The sequence below is a fragment of the Phoxinus phoxinus genome (assembly GCF_949152265.1).
Source record: "Phoxinus phoxinus genome assembly, chromosome: 3".
In the NCBI taxonomy this organism is placed as follows: Eukaryota; Metazoa; Chordata; class Actinopteri; order Cypriniformes; family Leuciscidae; genus Phoxinus; species Phoxinus phoxinus.
Window position 1 is genome coordinate 41,434,362 of NC_136878.1, and position 18,153 is coordinate 41,452,514.

General features: G+C 35.5%; 2 protein-coding genes across 2 annotated transcripts; both read right to left on the minus strand.

The window, feature by feature from the left end:
• Positions 1-148: 148 nt before the first annotated feature.
• rcc1l (RCC1 like) lies at positions 149-11,216 on the minus strand. The gene is made up of 12 exons (XM_079608669.1): positions 10,969-11,216; positions 10,263-10,559; positions 8,538-8,667; positions 8,010-8,138; positions 6,091-6,157; positions 5,617-5,668; positions 4,514-4,598; positions 4,139-4,320; positions 3,897-3,984; positions 1,986-2,159; positions 1,669-1,754; positions 149-1,330 (listed from the first exon to the last, which is right to left on the minus strand). Exons 2-12 carry the CDS (start codon positions 10,548-10,550, stop codon positions 1,253-1,255), a joined length of 1,359 nt encoding a protein of 452 aa, XP_079464795.1. The 5' UTR covers positions 10,551-10,559; positions 10,969-11,216; the 3' UTR covers positions 149-1,252.
• Positions 11,217-12,123: 907 nt separating this feature from the next.
• ncf1 (neutrophil cytosolic factor 1) lies at positions 12,124-17,333 on the minus strand. Its single transcript, XM_079608670.1, has 11 exons — positions 17,186-17,333; positions 16,945-17,025; positions 16,349-16,424; positions 15,474-15,639; positions 14,983-15,044; positions 14,764-14,886; positions 14,528-14,635; positions 14,304-14,421; positions 14,076-14,189; positions 13,805-13,971; positions 12,124-12,789 (listed from the first exon to the last, which is right to left on the minus strand). The coding sequence occupies exons 1-11, from the start codon at positions 17,255-17,257 to the stop codon at positions 12,644-12,646; spliced, it is 1,233 nt and encodes a 410-aa protein (XP_079464796.1). The 5' UTR covers positions 17,258-17,333; the 3' UTR covers positions 12,124-12,643.
• Between the last annotated feature and the right edge of the window lie 820 nt (positions 17,334-18,153).

The window sequence follows — 18,153 nt, forward strand, 5'->3', positions numbered from 1 at the left end:
GTGAAAATAACTTTGTCATGCTTTAAAGCAGCTTGAATGTAACCCTACACCCTTGCCTTGTGTATACGCAGATCAAAATATCTGATCCACTTGCTCAACGGCAAGTTTACTTCAGCCATATTAAGATAGGATTCAGAGGAAACTGATTCAGAGGAAGAGCAATGGTGTTGACTTATTTACACATGGTTTGTCTTAAAGCATATTAAAAACACCACATAGGCATGTGTATAGACAACATTAAGCAACGTTTTATTTTCACCACAGGGGGTCTTTTAAAAGTTCAGGGTTCTCGCAGTCAAGAAACACAGGAATTTTCCAAAGTTAAAGGCCTGGAAACATATCTACAGTACATTATATAATATAAATTAAAATATTTAATCAGCTAGTTATATCAGACAGAAAAACATTCTTTTGAGTCGGTTTAGTTAGCAATAGGTTTGAATTTAATTTTATAGAAAGGATTTGTTTAAAAAAAAATCTCAGTAATCACAAATGCAATATGGTAATGGCAATTCATTACTCAGAACTTGAAAGAACTATGATTGTAACATCTTAGTCACCATGAACTGGAATATTACAATATTTATTATAAATGACTTCTCAGTTTGCATCACAACACACTCTGTCATGCAGCGACATCACTTCTCTGATGATGCGTTTACTGCTGTGAGGGCGGGACAATCTGTCACTCATCAGGAGATCCACCAATAGCAAACCACAAAGATCCAATCCATTTCCCATGGAAACAAGTTCCACGCCACATTTTGACTTTCACTCTGATGCGTCACAATAACTCCACTTCTGCTTCATGACAACTTTTTTTTTTAAATACTTTAATTTAAATATAACGTTTGTGTAGTTTTCATAGTCCATGTTTTTTTTACAAGAAAAACAGATCCAGAAACAGCACTGATAATGTGGCTTTAGTTTGAACAGTGTCGACCTCAGGTGAGGAGGAAACCTCCAAAATGTCAAGTAGCCAACATAAGACTTAATAGCTCTTGCGTTATTTAGGAGTCAGACTCACGTCTATATTTGAAGTCCACACTGTAAACAGCAGAGGAGGTGTCGTGTTTCTATGTTACCTTAAACACACCCTTGGCTTGATGCAGTGTGACATGAAGACTCCTCAGTGAGGGCCCTAAACAAGTCCAAAGTTTATGCAGAAATAATGAAACTTTGCGTGCTGATGGTGTTTGCTGAAGTCACTGAGATGTGCAAGAGAAGATCGCCAGGATCTACAAAGACAGTCTCATATGATGGATTTGACTAGCGCCACCATGTGGTCAACACCACAGGCAACATCCTTCACGTGGCCTGGCACAGTCACCTAAACCAAATGACAAACATTAGGATAAAGAAAATGGATTACATCTAACATCTACTGGGTATAATGTTGTCAGTTTAACATTCATTTATAACAATTCATTAAAAGTAGGATATACCGTATTTTTGTCTATTTAATGTTTCCACCTGCCACAATAACGCAGTATGTTGTGATCATTTGGGGGCTTTTCTCAGAAAATATTTATGTGTGGTTAGCTGTGATTCATTTGGATAATTAATCAGCGTGTCACAACTCATTTGGTCGAAAAAAATCAAGTTTGCAAAACCAAATCCACACTTTTCCATGTTAAAAGAAAAAATACAGCATTGTTGGCTTCTTACCCTCCATGGAAAATACTGGTCATCATGTTTCCCAATGCCGAGACATCCTCTCACATTCTTACCCCAAACAAACAGCTCACCTCGATCTGAAAACAATATTCATGTAGCAAATAACTCAGCCCTCTATTTACATGGATGCTGGCCAGGAAACAGGCTGGATTTAATAACCAACACAGTTATCCAAGCACTATAAGCAGGTGTTTTCAGGAGAATGTGTGTTAGCATATTTAAAAATGTCTAAAATCTCATAACTACACAATACTTGATATCTTGAGTGAATTTATGTGCAAAGATAATGTTCTGCTTGAAGTTTTTACCTGTGACTGCTGCAAAGTGATTGAGTCCACAGCGGATGGACGAGACCTTCACACTGGGGTTGAACTCTGACCTCCCAAAAAATGTGGCTGGCACTCTTTCTGGGACAGCAGACTCTGAAAGTTTTGGGCCTTTACCCAGAATTCCAAAACCCCAAACAAACACCTCTCCTTCCTCTACAGAGATTAAAATATTTAATTCATTACATAAACCAAAATTACAAAGCAACATCAATTTGTACTTTTCCACAATAGTGGTATGGCTGGTACAATTCAGCATTCAGACATTAAAACCCATTGAGCATTCTGAATTATGAAAGTGATTAACCATTTAACCACCATGTCTTTAAAATATGCAAATAAAATAATTCAGGTAGTTTATATATAGGGTTTTTGGTAAAGCATAGAAGTAGATTCACAAAAATAGATATTTCAAAGTATTGCGATATTTTACCTCATGCTACTGTATAATTGGTCACAAAAAAACAATATTTTTAGTGATATGTCTTACATAAATACTTTTGGGGGAAAATTCAGACTTTTTAGACAGTCAAATCCATTTGAAAATATTTAGAATATTGAGAATTGTTTTTAGAATATTGGTTATAAAATATTAGAATAATTAAGAATAATTGATAAATATACACAATCCCAATTGGGGAAACCATATGTCTATGACAAGGCAAAACCTGACATGGACTACAGTGTCATGACCCTCATATCAATATATAATATTGTATTACAAGGTCCCTGCTGGTATATATACACTGAAAACCTCCAGCTCCACCAGCTCCACCTGCCTAGATCTGTACATGGTTCTTAATGTATTTGGTCTTAGTGGATTAAATCACATGTGAGATATGATGCTGCTGCATGAATATACCAGTGTTCATTTTGATTTAGTCATAGTTTTTAGTCGACGAAATACAGTAAGATTTTACTGTAGATCTACTGTAGAGTTAGTCAACTAAAATCTTACTGTGTTCCGTCGACTAAAACTAAATTGTGCCAAATGCACATCCAATATTCTTCTCACAACTGTTTACATTCTGTAAAGACATAACTGACTGTGTTTATGTGAATACTCTACAAAATGGACATTTAGACATTATGTTGTGTGTATTTGTCCGTTCAGAAAAGAAAAGAAAGAGAAGCTGAATTTAGCATGGCTGCAAGCTTCGGGTGTGTGTGAGCGCACAGAAAACCGTACCGAATAGAGCGTTCTTTTGCACTCTTATTCAGACGTTTAAATTTTGAAAAGTAAATTTAGTTTTATGAGACATGCATCAAGCACATGCCAACTCATGTCATGTCCCTCAGGGTAGAACAGCACGTTTCAGTTCAAATGTGCACATCTACCACAGACGCAGGACATCAGTTCTGACTGGATCTCTTCCCAAATCGCCCCTACCGAACATTTTCGTCTAGTTTTTATTTGTTGATGAAGATGTCAATAGATTTTCGTCTTAGTTTTTGTCATTCAAAACTGGTTCTTATTTAGTTCTCATCTCGTTTTCATCTGTGAAAAGATTTAGAAATTAACAAAATGAACACTGGAATATACATATAAATCCTGTAGCAGATCTAAGCAGGTGGAGGTGGAGGAGTTTCAGAGGAACTGATAGCACACTGCAGGACTAGCTTACAGCGAACACTGAACCAGACTGTATGAATGTTAAGGAAGCAATCTCATTGGCTGCAGAATCAGAAGAGGCTTGTGGTTATAGTGAGACAGCTTGGAGATCTAGAGTCTCTTGACTGAACTAGATATAAATGTAATGTAAATTATTTGGAATTATAAGTATGGAACTAAATAATTGCCATATTTATGTACTATTTATATTGTATACTAAGTGTAATGAATTGTTCCAGGAAACTCTAGGATGTTTTGCCTCAATAAGACTGTAATCTTACCGTTCAGTACAGCCACCTGTGTTCCTCCACATGCCGCCTGTCTGACTCGACCCAGACCCCTCAGGGGCAGCAGCCGCGGCGAGCTAATCTGGAAATCAGGCTTTACAAATGAGCTGCCCGGCCTGCTATTGTTGTTTTTACACATACTTTTATGTACACATCAGGATAATTCAATAACACTTTTCAATAACAATCATTCCTGGTATTTGTTTGCCAGTTGTTGTGTGTGTTGACCTCTTTACCTGTGTGGCCTCAGTGACAGAGGCCAACTGCAGGTACTCAGAGTTTCCCCAACCAAAAACCTGCCCATCTGTGGACACGGCCAAACTACAGTCTCCATATGTGGCCACCTGTTGAACTTTGACCCCAGCTAAATCTCCTCCGACGAGCACCGGACAGGAGGCCTTGTTGTGATGGCCCAGACCTTAAAATACATTCAAGAGACATTCATTGTGAGGGAAGGCTCACATGTTTCTCAGCTATGAGTCACCTAGTGTTGTCTGGATAATTTTTTTAGAAAACGCCTTTAGGCAGGTTTAATAATGGAGTGCAACAAAAAGAGGGACTGAAATAAAAGAGACGGTCAGAGATAATGACAGACGGATGGTGAAACAAACCTGTTTGTCCATCTGCCCCCCACCCACAGGCATACACGGTTCCTGTTTCTGTTAGAAACAAACTGTGATCCTGCCCACAAGCCACCTACAGGACGAGAGGAGCAGGACAGTTGGAGTGAATCTCACAAAGACAGGTCCAGGTCATATCTCAACCCAGATTCAAAGGAAAATAATAGTAGATCATGTTTTGCTTAAATGAAGGTTAAAATGATGAATGTCCAAGAAAAGAAGATACGTGAGAGAAATTTGGGTACATTAAGTAGATTAACCATTTGATACTGTTCGTGTGTCGGTCAAAAATGGCTGGAATTAGTTTTTTATTTCAATTAAATGCTTGTACTATATTTCAGTTTGATACGTTTTTTTTAGGGGGTTTTAAAGTACAAAATTATATTTATGCAGTAGTTATAATCCATTTATTCATTTTTTGAGCTTGGACCTGAAAATTCAATTTCCAATTTAAATCTTTTAAAGTTTAGAATGATTTAGTGCACAGAGTTTGGTCTATTTTTAAAGAAGACTGTGTTGAAAGTGAAAAAATAAATAAAAAGTGAACTTGAAAAAAGTTATAAAAGTTTACACTTATTGTTATGAAAAATGCACAAAAATACCATTTACAATTTTTATATGAAATATTAATTTTCCAAAACATATTTTACTCTAAAGCTGAGAGAAAATCAAAGCCATAAATTGAAACAAGCTGTGAAGAATGAGCTTTCATTAAGAATTAGTTTGTGCGCAGTACCAAACATTTCGACTAACTAATGAAATTAAATTAGTCTCACATTCATTTCCAATGCGCTCATTTTTGACTGCAAACAATAGAAGGAATATTTTTCAGGACCATCTAACCTTTTTGAATCATGTCTATGATTTTTTTTGTGAGTGTGATCACACAGCAAGTGTCAAGTTTCGAACCATTAAAGTAAAAAAAAAAATCTTTCAGTCAAAAATGAACAGGAACTATTATTACTACTAAAAATGTTGTGTCTTATAAACAATATATAATGCATCACATGATTTCAATGTTAATATTGTTGTATTTACCATCACATATGAATAACCAACATATCATGCTAATAAAGTAAAGTGTCATCACATACCTGAGTGACTTGACTGTCAAAACCCTCAATATTGTGAACAAGATGACTGCCACTGCAGGGAATATAGGAAAAGGACAGCCATTAGATAGAAATCCTATTCTTAAACAAGTTTTCAGGAAGAAAAAAAAGCAGCTTAACCCATATGCTCAGGAATATGTGGATATTAGCAAAGGAAACAAGAGTATGTATATGTATACTAGACCAATACGTTCTCTGCTTGGATTAAAATGGTTTGTGTTTGATAATATTGCCTCTCATGTTGCTGCACATTATTATAAATGAATTATAAACCCAATTCCCCCAGTATACTGAATAATCATTTCACTCTAAGCAAATCACAAAATATAGCATATCAAAGTTATGCACAGTGGATAATTCAAGGCTACTGGGATCCAGGGAAAGCATTTGTTCATAATGTGAAGTGGTTTCCTCTGGTGCAGCAGAATATTGGACATATGTTGCTGAAGGACAAACCTGTACACTTCATCCTCCACAATCTTCCTCCCACACTGCCCATAAGCATTATTACCCATGCTGAAAACTAATGAGAGAGACAGAGAACGAGAGACATGAAGTACTCATCACACATCAGCACAATCATTTCATTTCATTTGAAATAGAAAAAAATGCTTGGAGGAATATTTCCTTTGATTAATTTACTGTATATAGAATCTGAATACCTGTAACTACATCTTTACTACTTGAGTGAAGACCCAGGGACACTAAAATAAAAGTGCTCTATAAATGATAATAAATCTTCACACTAAGGGCCAGATTTACTAACAACTTGGATCAGCACAAGCACTCTTTTGATGTTAAAAAAACTACTGTCAGGACTAACTACAGACACGCAGTGAAACATTAGCGCTGAAAAGGCATGGACAGGGTTATTTTTGCGATTGAGATTATTGCATATGCATTTGTAGGAGTTTCCCTTTCAGACGCCAAATGTATGGGAGGAGAGAATTATATAGAATAAGACGTGCATAAACTATGATGGAAACACATTTACCAAATAAATACCTCAACATGCACTCCTTGGCAAAAAAAAATTAAAACAAATGGGCCAAGCCAAAAATGGCACAATATTTAGTGAGGTTTTTTTAATGGGGTTTTTTTTATTGACATTTGAATCACAAATCACTGGTCAGGAAATTAGCAAGAATTGCACTAATACCGGTACTGCAGATAAAGTAACTTAGCATGAAAAAGCCAAGCCATCTCCCACTTACACTAAACTTTCTCCAGTAAGAAGAGTCAGTGTTGTTCCACTCAATGTTAATGGCTTCAAACTGTCCACGAGTAGGCTAGTTGAAAAATGTCTCCCAGTTCATTTGAGTTTAATGTGAGACCAAATATTCACTTTAGGGTTCAAATCTGGACTCTGACCAGGCCAAAACATGAGCCTGACAGACTTGTTCTCAAGCCACTTCATGGTTGTCTTGCTGAAAAATAACACCTGATCATTCCTCTTTAGATGACAACTTTTCATTTGTGGGAAGCAAGCCATTCTGCAATATTCCAAAGCATTAAATGACAGTTCACAGTGAAGCAGCTCACCAATAAAGACTGTGCTAGAGATGCATTTATTATTATATTTCTCAGCTGATGTTTGAAGACACCTCTATTATGGAGCATCACCATGTAACTTGCTTCATTGTGACACACAACTTCCCATATTCCCACATTTACATTTATGCATTTGGCAGACCCTTATATCCAAAGCAACTTACATTGCATTTCAAGGTTCACATCCTTATCAATTCTTGCTTTCCCTGGGAATCGAACCCGTGACCTCGGCATTGCAAGCGCCAACGCTCTATTGTTGAGGAACAGGAAAGCTGTCGATGGTGTTTTTCTGAGACAGCAAAGGCTTTTGAAGAAGTGCATTTGCTTACATTTAGCAAATTTCCTGACCAATAATTTGTAGGTAAATCTATTAAAAGCTTTATGTTTAGCCCTTTTTTTTTTTTGCCCAGGAGTGTACAACAAAATAGTTTTTTGTTCATTACACAGCATCTCAAATGTTGGTTTGGTCATTCTGAAATGCCTGAGCAAAAGTCATCAAAATGATTTGGTATAATGAGCTTCCAGAACTGTCTGACATGATTGTGTTCCTAAACACCAGACATCCGAACGCAAGACAACATGACAGCATGTATTGTGTTTCGTCTGCCTGATCTGAGGCAAGACATTTATGATGTACAATAGAGCCACACTTGCAGAAACTTTCATTTCTATTACAGATATTATACACTAACTTCCCAGGAAGGGACGACTTTGTTCTCTTGAACTGAACGGTTCTTTATTCTGCACTGTTTTATGCGATATTCAAGTTTGCGAAAAAGTTACATTTGCAACATTGGATGGAAACATGGGTAGCGTTTGCTCACCTCCCTCAGAGTCTGTGAGCACCAGAGAATGAGCACGTCCACATGAGACCTGCAGCACTCGAGTCTCCTGAGGGTTCAGCAGCGGGAGAGACACTGGAGACGGTTCCAGGACACACTCAAAACTTTTATCTACGAACACGAGACAAAGCAGTTGATTTAGGAAAGAAAGTGGAAAGTTCAGGAAAAGGTTGTTTCTTGGGTTGGAAGGTTGGAAACGTATTAAATCAAAGAAGAACAGAATGGATTATCAGCATCAGCCAGAACATGAAATCATGAATCTTCCCAAGTGCTGATGAACACTTTCACTACCCTCAAACGCCAGACCAGAACTCAAAAAACACTTTTTAACGTAACAAACCTACTTCCCTAAAAAAAGTACAGCGGCACTACAGTATTTTTTGAAGTACCCTGTGATATACAGTGCATTCTGATCCTTCTGGTATAACTGGAACATGCTTGTATGGGTAGTTTTCACCAGGAGCATACGAGTTACTAACAGGAATGCAGTGGCATTGTGGGGTTTCTTACTTCGGTCATGTTGAGTACGTTGAAAGCCCAGCTGGGAATCTTTGTTAAGGCCCATGCCCCACAGTTTGGTCAGATCTCTGGTATTACAGGCCAGTAAGGTGAAGCCATATCCACAGGCTGCTGAGGAAATCTACCAAAAAAAACATACACTACCATTCAAAAGAGTTGTTTTTTGAAAGAAATTAATACTTCTATTCAGCAAGGACACATTAAATGGATCAAAAGTGACAGTAAAGAGATGTGTAACGTTACAAAAGATTTATATTTCAAATAAATGCTGTTCATTTAAACTTTCTATTCATCAAAGAATCCTGAAAAAAATTATCACTGTTTCCACAAAAAAATACGAAGCAGCACAACTGTTTCCAACATTGATGATGATGATAATAATAAATACTTCTTGAGCACTAAATCAGCATATTAAAATTATTTCTGAAGGATCATGTGAGACTGAAGACTGGAGTAATGATGCTGAAAATTCAACTTTGCATCACAGAAATAAATTACATTTTAAAATATGTTAAAATAGTAAAATAAATAGTCCCCCTGTGGTGAAAATACAGCTTTTAATGTTGTTTATGGTGTTTGTAAAATGCTTTTAGAGAAACTATGTGCAAACTCATAAGTCAACACCATTGCTGAGTATTTTCTACTTAAAACTGCAGTGAACCAAAGACAGTCTCAAAAACACGGTTTGAAATCGCTGGTGTTTCTGACGTCACAAACTACCTTGTAACCAATCACGTCAACCTGTGATCGTCAACAAGTGGATCTCTGAGCTGGTGTGAGTGAGTGGAGGCGGGGCTAATTTGCATATTAATCGAACCACATAGTAAATGAGGCAAGGGTGTAGAGTTACATTCAAGATATTTTAAGGCAAGTTTTTATTTCCTAGGAAACAAACATTTAAATGTGTACTTTTGGTGATCAAAGGTGAGTTTTAACAGATACAATTGTTGACTACAGGACAGGTGAACTTTAAGTAAAATAAGTAATATTTCACAATAATATTTTTTTTAATTAAATAAATATTTTTTTTGTAAAAATTAGAGGCTTCTTTCAATACATAAAAAGAAAAAAACTTTAATTAAATGTTTATGTAGTCTGATATTGATTGGAATACTGTCAGGAATAGCTTCCAGAAATCCAAATCATCAAAATATTAATCTTAACTTTGTTCATCGATTATATTGTACCCCTCGGAAACGTTTTTAGCTTTAGAGGTCTTCTTCACCAAACAGCTAATCGTGGTTTGGTCTTGTGAATGGGGTTTATAACTTTTGGGAAGCTATTTCATGGGCTTTGTCTGGGTTATTAAATAGACAATTTATGAATATGACAATATATGGAGTTCTTGGACATTGCATTTATGGAACTATCAGTGGCTCAATGTTATGATGCAAAAAAATAAAATTTCAATATGTGATTGACCATACTTGATGGAATTAAGTTGTATCTTTGAGGGTTAAGTATTGTTGTTAATAATAATATTATTACTATTATTTTTATTTATTTAAAATAGTGTTTGGAATACATATGTTGTATGTCAGGGTTAAGTCTGGATGGGGAAGATGTATGTTTATGGTTGTTGTCTATGTATATGGCTTTGAATTTACAATGCATGAAAATGTAATAAATAAATAAAACTTATGAACATTAGTGTAAAAAAAAAATAGAAAACCCATTCCAAATATTTTTGGCAATGTTTGTAGGGTAGGACATAACCTTCTGTTCAGTATCCAGACGGTACGGTGTGAGTTGGTGCTTCCTGGGCGGTTTCCTGCCACTGTCCGGCACTACAAAGCTTGGGATCCCTAAAGCTCCCGTGTAGCTGAAGCCCCACACGAACACCTTGTCTTGGGGCTTCCTGTGCTGACCCACATACTGGAACACAGGGGTGTCATCTTGCTGCTTGTGCTTCCTCGGGGTGCCAATGGGTCTTGTGGCATACGCACGGAGACCCAGATGAAAACCATGACGGCCACAGGAGCGCATGTTGACTAAAGCCATCATGACAGTCACCTGCATAAAATACAAAATAAATTCTGATATACTTAATACCAATACTGAATATTAGGCAAATTAATAAAATTTTCCAACAGTAACACATGTGATTTTTTTTTTTTTTTTTTTTTTTTTGACATCATGTATCATGGCAATTCCACATTCTATGATGTACCTTGGAACAGGCTGTATGTAATATACTATAATTAAATATGGTAATCACATTACAAAAAGTAATACTGCAATGATATTCTGGACATGGCACCATGGTATTCTTGGAGGTACCATGGTGTGCCTTGTAAATACCATGGTACATGAGTTTTACTACTACGATATATATATATATATAAACACTGTATTAGCATATCACACCAGAGTATTTTTGCACTCTATTTTGTTTGGAGGGGAACTCATTATAGTTACTTACCGCTCAAAGATCGGAAAATCCTCTATAATATATTTGTCAATTTGTTTCAAATACTTCTTGTCACATAATATGATTCACTCATGCGCATATCTGTACATCCGTAAACCGCGAAATAAACGGTAATATAATGTGAATTAAGTCCACTCCTTGTGTTATGCTGCTCTGACATGTTTTCTATGGACGCGGCCATGACAGACTCCGCGTGCACTGCGCACCGTGACGTGTGACGTGTGACGCATGACGTACATACAAGCTAGTAATGTAATGGTTGAAATAACCTGTAGGTGACGGACGTTTCCCGTGTTTTCAAGTAAGTACATTGTTATGGCATTGTTTTACTGATTCCAAATTACATAATAAAAATTGTAGTTGGTAATGTAATCTGGATCATTCGTTTTAGGTAATGTATTCTGACTACTTTTTTTAATACTTTTAGATAACTTTTGACCTAACTCGTTTATCAAGGATTTAAATAGGATGATCGTGTACCATATGGATAAATATATATATATATATATATATATATATATATATATATATATATATATATATATATATATATATATATATATATATATATATATATATAAAGAGAAGGAAAATATATTCCATTCTTTGTTTTCAACAACATGCAGTGCATTAAATAGGCATGCATACACATCAAGTAGGCCTACGTCAGGGTTTCGTGAGTTTAATGAAAAGCTATTAAGTAATTAGCCTAAGTCATACACATTTTAAATGAAAATAAATACTTTTAAAATAAAAACACTTAAAATAAAACATTCACTGAAAAATATTTAAAATATAGCCTATATTTGTTTACCTGCATGTCATTGTCATGTGACCATTAACCAACATCAGAGAACTGTGAACTTAATTTAATTATTAGGCCTATTTATTATTATTGACTTCATTTTATTATTGATCTAAATTATTAACTTAAAATCTAAGCGCTTACTTCAAGTAAATATATTAGGTCTAAAAGGTTCAGTTGACAAAAAAGTTGGGGAATCCCTGCATTGCATGTAAATAAGGAAATTAGGAGTTGCTATGTGGCAATGTTGAGAAAACATTTCTTAAAAGTGATTTGTGTAATAGTGTGATCAAATGCTGTGGTGGGTCTCAGTTTTCAGTGATTTCAGTCACATGACTATTGGCTGGTCTGATCTTCTGAAAGTAGGCCTATAGAAACAGGCTTTTATAGAAAGAATATAACAAAGAAGTATAATCAATGATTTCTGTACAATTTACTGCCATTGTGAGAATAACATAATCATGCAATCAATAGAAAAGTAACTGTAGTCTGATTAGGAGTATTTTTAAATGTAATATAATCTAATTACATAATCCAGATGACATGTAATCAGTTGCTAACGAGCACTGAATCATCCAATCCTGTCATGACAGTTCTATGATATATCACCATATTACCATCTCAAGGGAATTTCTTTTTGACTTCATATCACCACACATTTCGTTTGCAAATTAATATTTATTTATTTATCACTGTTTATAAAAACATTAAAAATAGGGTTATACACAGTAAGTCATAAAAACACACACACACAAACATAGCTTATAGCAGGATCTGGGCAAGGCAGGAATGAACAGACTATTTGTATATACAAGTATCTGAATGCCTGTTAACATTATTCCGAGTTAAGTGTAGATCATGTCAGTCGGCCTCATGTATGCTGACTCTCTTGCACGTGTTCTCAGTGCAGCGCTCCAGAATGAGCTGAGGACTGGGCCGAGGAGGAATGACTGGGACACTTTTATCCAGTTCTTCTGCTTGAGTAGAGCCTGATTTTGCAATGTTCTCTACATGAACACAAACATAATACAGCATTTAAAAAAAAACATCCTGTCAGGTTTGAGATTTTTGTCAACCAGAGCTACATATTCGGTGGGCAATGTATTAATGTTACAGCCACATAAAAGAAGCATGAAGTGTTATCACAAACTAACAACGAATAAAACTTCTACAGCATCTATTAATTCTAATTCATGTTAATCTCAACATTTACTAATACATTTTTAAGATCAACAGTAAGTTAACATGACCATTTTTATTCACTAACTAATGATGTAAAAAATATATATATTGGTAACTGATGTTAACAGATGGAAATGTAAAGTAAAGTATTGCCAAATAAACAAATGTAAATGAAATATAAAAATATATAATTAATGTAAATGCTGTGATCATTATACAACATTATTATACAACATTAACATTACAAAAATTATTTGCAATGGTCCCGTTTAATATAACTATTACAAGATCTATTTATTTATATATCATATATTGTGCTAATATACTTTATTCTATATTATATTATAATAATTAAATCGTTTTTTAATTCATAATTTTATTTTTATATTTCTTTTTTAAATGCAATATATATTAGTGCTGTCAAATCGATTAATCGTGATTAATCACACCTAAAAGTTGAAAAACATAAAAGTTTGTGCTCATATAATAATGTGTGTATATATATATTAAACTCACACCTAACATAAAAGTTTGTGCTCATATAATAATGTGTGTATATATATATTAAACTCACACCTAACATAAAAGTTTGTGCTCATATAATAATGTGTGTATATATATATTAAACTCACACCTAACATAAAAGTTTGTGCTCATATAATAATGTGTGTGTATATATATATTAAATTGTGTATATATATAAAATTTGTGTGTGTGTGTGTGTGTGTGTGTGTGTGTGTGTGTGTGTGTGTGTGTGTGTGTGTGTGTGTGTTTAATTAAGTCTGTCTGCAATGTCCCACTATAAGGCACTACACATATTTGTTTATGGAGAATACACACCTCTGTCGGTCTTCCTCTCCTGCAGTGGAGATCGTGTCCCACTCCTGGAATGGGAGTTTAGTCTTCCTCGCTGCTGTAAGAACCGTCGGCTCTGTCTCCGATAGGAGTCCTGACTGAGACGCTGACGTCCAGTAGGATGGATGCTCTGGGCATTGCGTATGGTAGATCTGTTGGCCCAAATGAAAAAATTATTACATATTTAAATATTTTGTGAAGTATGATCAGCCAAAGTGTTCAGTTATTGTTATGTGGTGTTTAATTAGTGCTGTACCTTCGTGGTGGTGGTGTTGCTCTTCTGACCACATCCTTCTCAGCATCCACCTCTTTCTTCTCTCCCGTCCTGCACATGAACATGGATGGGAAGAAGCCTGTCTCGTCTCCTTTCCTGCATGAGACATTTTTTTTTTTTAGACATTTGAGAATCCGATTCATCATCAAATGACTGCAAGCATTTCGACTGTTTCGACACACCATGAAGTTAAAGTTAGTTGACTCATACCTGACCACCCACCACCCGTCTAGAAGTTTATGGATGACCTCAATCATCTCTCCTGCCTGGAGAGTCAGCTCATCCTCTTCGGCAGCTTTATAGCCTTTTATGGTTTTATAGAGCTCTCCTGTTGTGGGAAAATATCATCAGCATAATTCAAACAGCACAATTAATCACTCCCAAAATAGTGTTTTGGGACTCATATCAGTGGCATTATGGCAACACACACTGACCTGCATAATTAGGCTCTGGTTCCTCGGATTCATCCGCTCCATCCAGTGGCTCTAAGTATGAAGCAGGAACCCAGCCTCTCCTGGACTCACACTGACAAAACCACCAGCCTGTAAACATCAGATCAGATCAGATCACACATCAAATCACCTTTTGCTGTTATTCTAAAATGTGGAAAGAGAATAAGGGTATTAGGAGTAGGTTTGTGTGTGAGAGATGGATGGATTTTTTTCCGCACCGTTTTGGCTTTTCTCCACAACGTCCACCATGTCTCCCATCTTTAGGGTGAGCTCGTACTTTGAGCTCTTGCTGTAGTCAGCAATCACTCTGTAGCTCTCAAGCATAATAGGCCCTGTGATTTCTGAACAAAGAACAGCAGATATAAAACCTGTCGGGAAATGGCATAAGGTATTTTGCAAATAAATGATATGATCAGAAACAGGAAAGCTGATCTTACCTGATGTGGTGTTGGTCCGTGCTCTGTTTGTGGACATAATGAAGGTCTCGTTTCTTTTGTATCTATAGAAAGAAATATATTTCTGAAAATACTGAATTCTTAAAGTAAAAGTCACAAATTGATCAACTTTTGCAGGTACGATTTTTTTGGGCCTTTTTTTAATTCATGGTACCAAAGCAGACAGGATACAACACAGGAGGGACAGCACATAATTCGTAACTATTTTACGTTTTGGCAAATTGGTGGATATTTCATATTAATTCGTACGATCTCGTTAGTACATTTTCCTACGATCTGCTTATGTTTTTCTAACAATCATACATCTTTGTAAGATTCACATCGTACAAATTCATAAGTAAACGCCAACTTGTCAAATGTTTTGTGAGGGAACATGAGCAAACAACATCAGCAATATTTGAGCATTGCCCATATAACTATTGCTTAAGCATAACCGCTATACCACATCTCTAAGTTTAAGCAGACAGTCTTACGGGTGTGGTGCTGGTGGAGTTTCATCTTCAAGCCGCATTGTGAAAAAGTCACGAACAAGCTGACATCTAGAGATCTTCTCTGGCAGGTTGAGAAGTGAACGAAAGTATTCAGCAAGTGTAGCCTGCCTCGTCTCGGTCGTTTTCTGGTTGTCCAGCCATTTAGGAGCTGAGAGAGATTGAATTACAGATCGTCAAGTCATATTCATACATTATATTTACAATACAGATTGTTTCAAAGCAGCTTTAGAGGGATAACAGGATAATAATGTTTCTGATTCAGTGTATGATTCTGATAGCCTGGCAAGCCAGACATACATCAATGTTACATTTTGCTGCCGCTAGGGTGCGTCTGCGTCCAGATTTCTAGGCTAGGTTCAATCTTCAAGTTTCACTTGTGGAAACTCTGTGGTATGGCCATGTTACACAAACTCTTTTAAAACACTTTTTATGTTACAATATCTGTATCTTTCCTGCCACATTGGAAAGTCCAAAGAAAGTACAGCATCAGTTACAATATCCCCTATGAAAAAAAAAGTTTGCAGAACTGAAACTAAAAAAAAAAAAAAAAGACCAAAACAAGAAGGCAAATCATTGTATTACATGCAAATAAAAAAGGTTTAAACATTACGTGTTAATGAACTCTATACAGACTGATATATGCTTGACGTGAAGCAGGTGTTTCCTCTTCCTGGGAACACTGACACCGAAAACTTATTTCTGTATTTTCTGACAAATGAAACTGTCACACCATGATGGCACATTTATTGCTGGTAAGTCTTTAGCTGCTGTTAACCTGGTAAATCATTTATGATGCAACACTTTTTCTTTCTGAAAGACATTTACTGTAAAAAGTGACAGTAAAGACAGACATGTACCTGGTAATGTGGGAATGATTCTGTCCTTTGCGTCAATGTCTCCTGCCTCAATAGGGAACATTTCCTTTATAAATTTCTGTGAAGGAAATTATTTAAAAAAATTTTTACTAAAACAAGCTTTTGCATTCAATTGTATCTATCTATACTTGTTGCAGACTGATTACATGTTGCAGAAAAACATTTTGTAAAAGTTTACAATAAGGTTCCATTTGTTAATATTAGTAGTTAACATGAACTAATGAAAAATACTTTTATTAAACTTAGTGTTAATTGCAACATTTAATACATTATTAAAACCAAAAGTTGTTTATTTAATGGTTTGGACCTAATAATGAATAGTTGTACTTTTATCACACAGTTGTACTTTTATTTTATGTTCTGTATAAAAATATATATACTCATTGTTAGTTAATGTAGTTAATGCCCTAATGGAACTTTATTGTAAAGTATTACCATACTTTTATACAAATGTGATCAAGCGTGACTAAAAATACAGGAAATGCTTGCAGCAATGAAAATTAAATCAGTTAGGTTAAGGGAAATGTAACACTCTACCAACATACTTTCAATTGTAGAAAACTGAAAAAGAGACTTACATGAAATGTGTGGATTTCTGGATAGCGTCTGTACACCAGCTTTTCAGACTGATCACTCCATTTAACCAGGAGCATGTACACCTTTAGAAAAAAGATTTTAAAAAAATTGTCTTATAGAAAAAACACTTGTATTCATCATAGCACTTGTTTATTGTGTATAGCGTAGAATGTCAATGCACCACAATAATGTGTAAAATGTGAAATATCATGTGAAATGCTGATTTTGGAGTAGTTTACTTACATAGTGCTGGCTAGGAAAGAATCTTTTCTCAAAGCCTAACATCTCCACATGTCGCACGTAAGATTGAGCCATCCTGCAGAACAGAGGTCTGACCGCGGGCGAGAGTTATGATCTGAACTGTTATGATCTGATCACCGCTGGGGTTTATATGGACCATGACCGTGGGAGGGGCGACCTGCACCAAACACGTCCACAAACCCTGATGAGGAAATACAGAAATTCCAGAAATAGTTTTGTGTTTAACATTTTACATTAAGTTCATGTTAATGTATGATGATTAACTCATTTTGAATATGATATGATGTACACTGCACACTTTAATACAAAATGTTATGTAATAAATTGCTTTTAAGTAATTTAGTAAGTTAGTTTAGTAAGTTACTTTTAAAATCAATGCATTACAATATAGCATTACTCCATTAAAAAAAGTAACTTATTGTGGTACTTAGTTACTTTTTATGGAAAGTAATAGTTTATGCTCTGCTACTTTTCCTTACCAGGGCAGTTTCCTTAAACATGCTTGTTTGTTTTTTAATATACCCCAAAAAAAAAATTTGGGCAAATGAAAAGCCATTTTCACACCAAAAGCGACATGATCCTTCGATGATCCTGTGCACACGCCTCTGCACCTTTCTCCCAATTATGGGGACATAAGACGTGTCAGTTAATAAATCAGAAAACAAAGTAACTTGAATTTCTTATTTGAAAAAGTAACTCAAATATTTTGTTGTAAATCTAAAAGTAATGCGTTACTATAACAGTTACTTTTAAAAAAGTAATCTGATTACATAACTCGTGTTACTTGTAATGCTTCACCCCAACACTGGTTATAACAATAGAGAAATATAAATATGTACATGAATAGTTTATGTCGTTGTTGGCTTGCAGTTAATGGCTGCACACTCGATGAGCAGTTCCTCACGTTTACATCTGTGTGTGTGTCTTTTAGTGGTCCTAATTTACAGAAA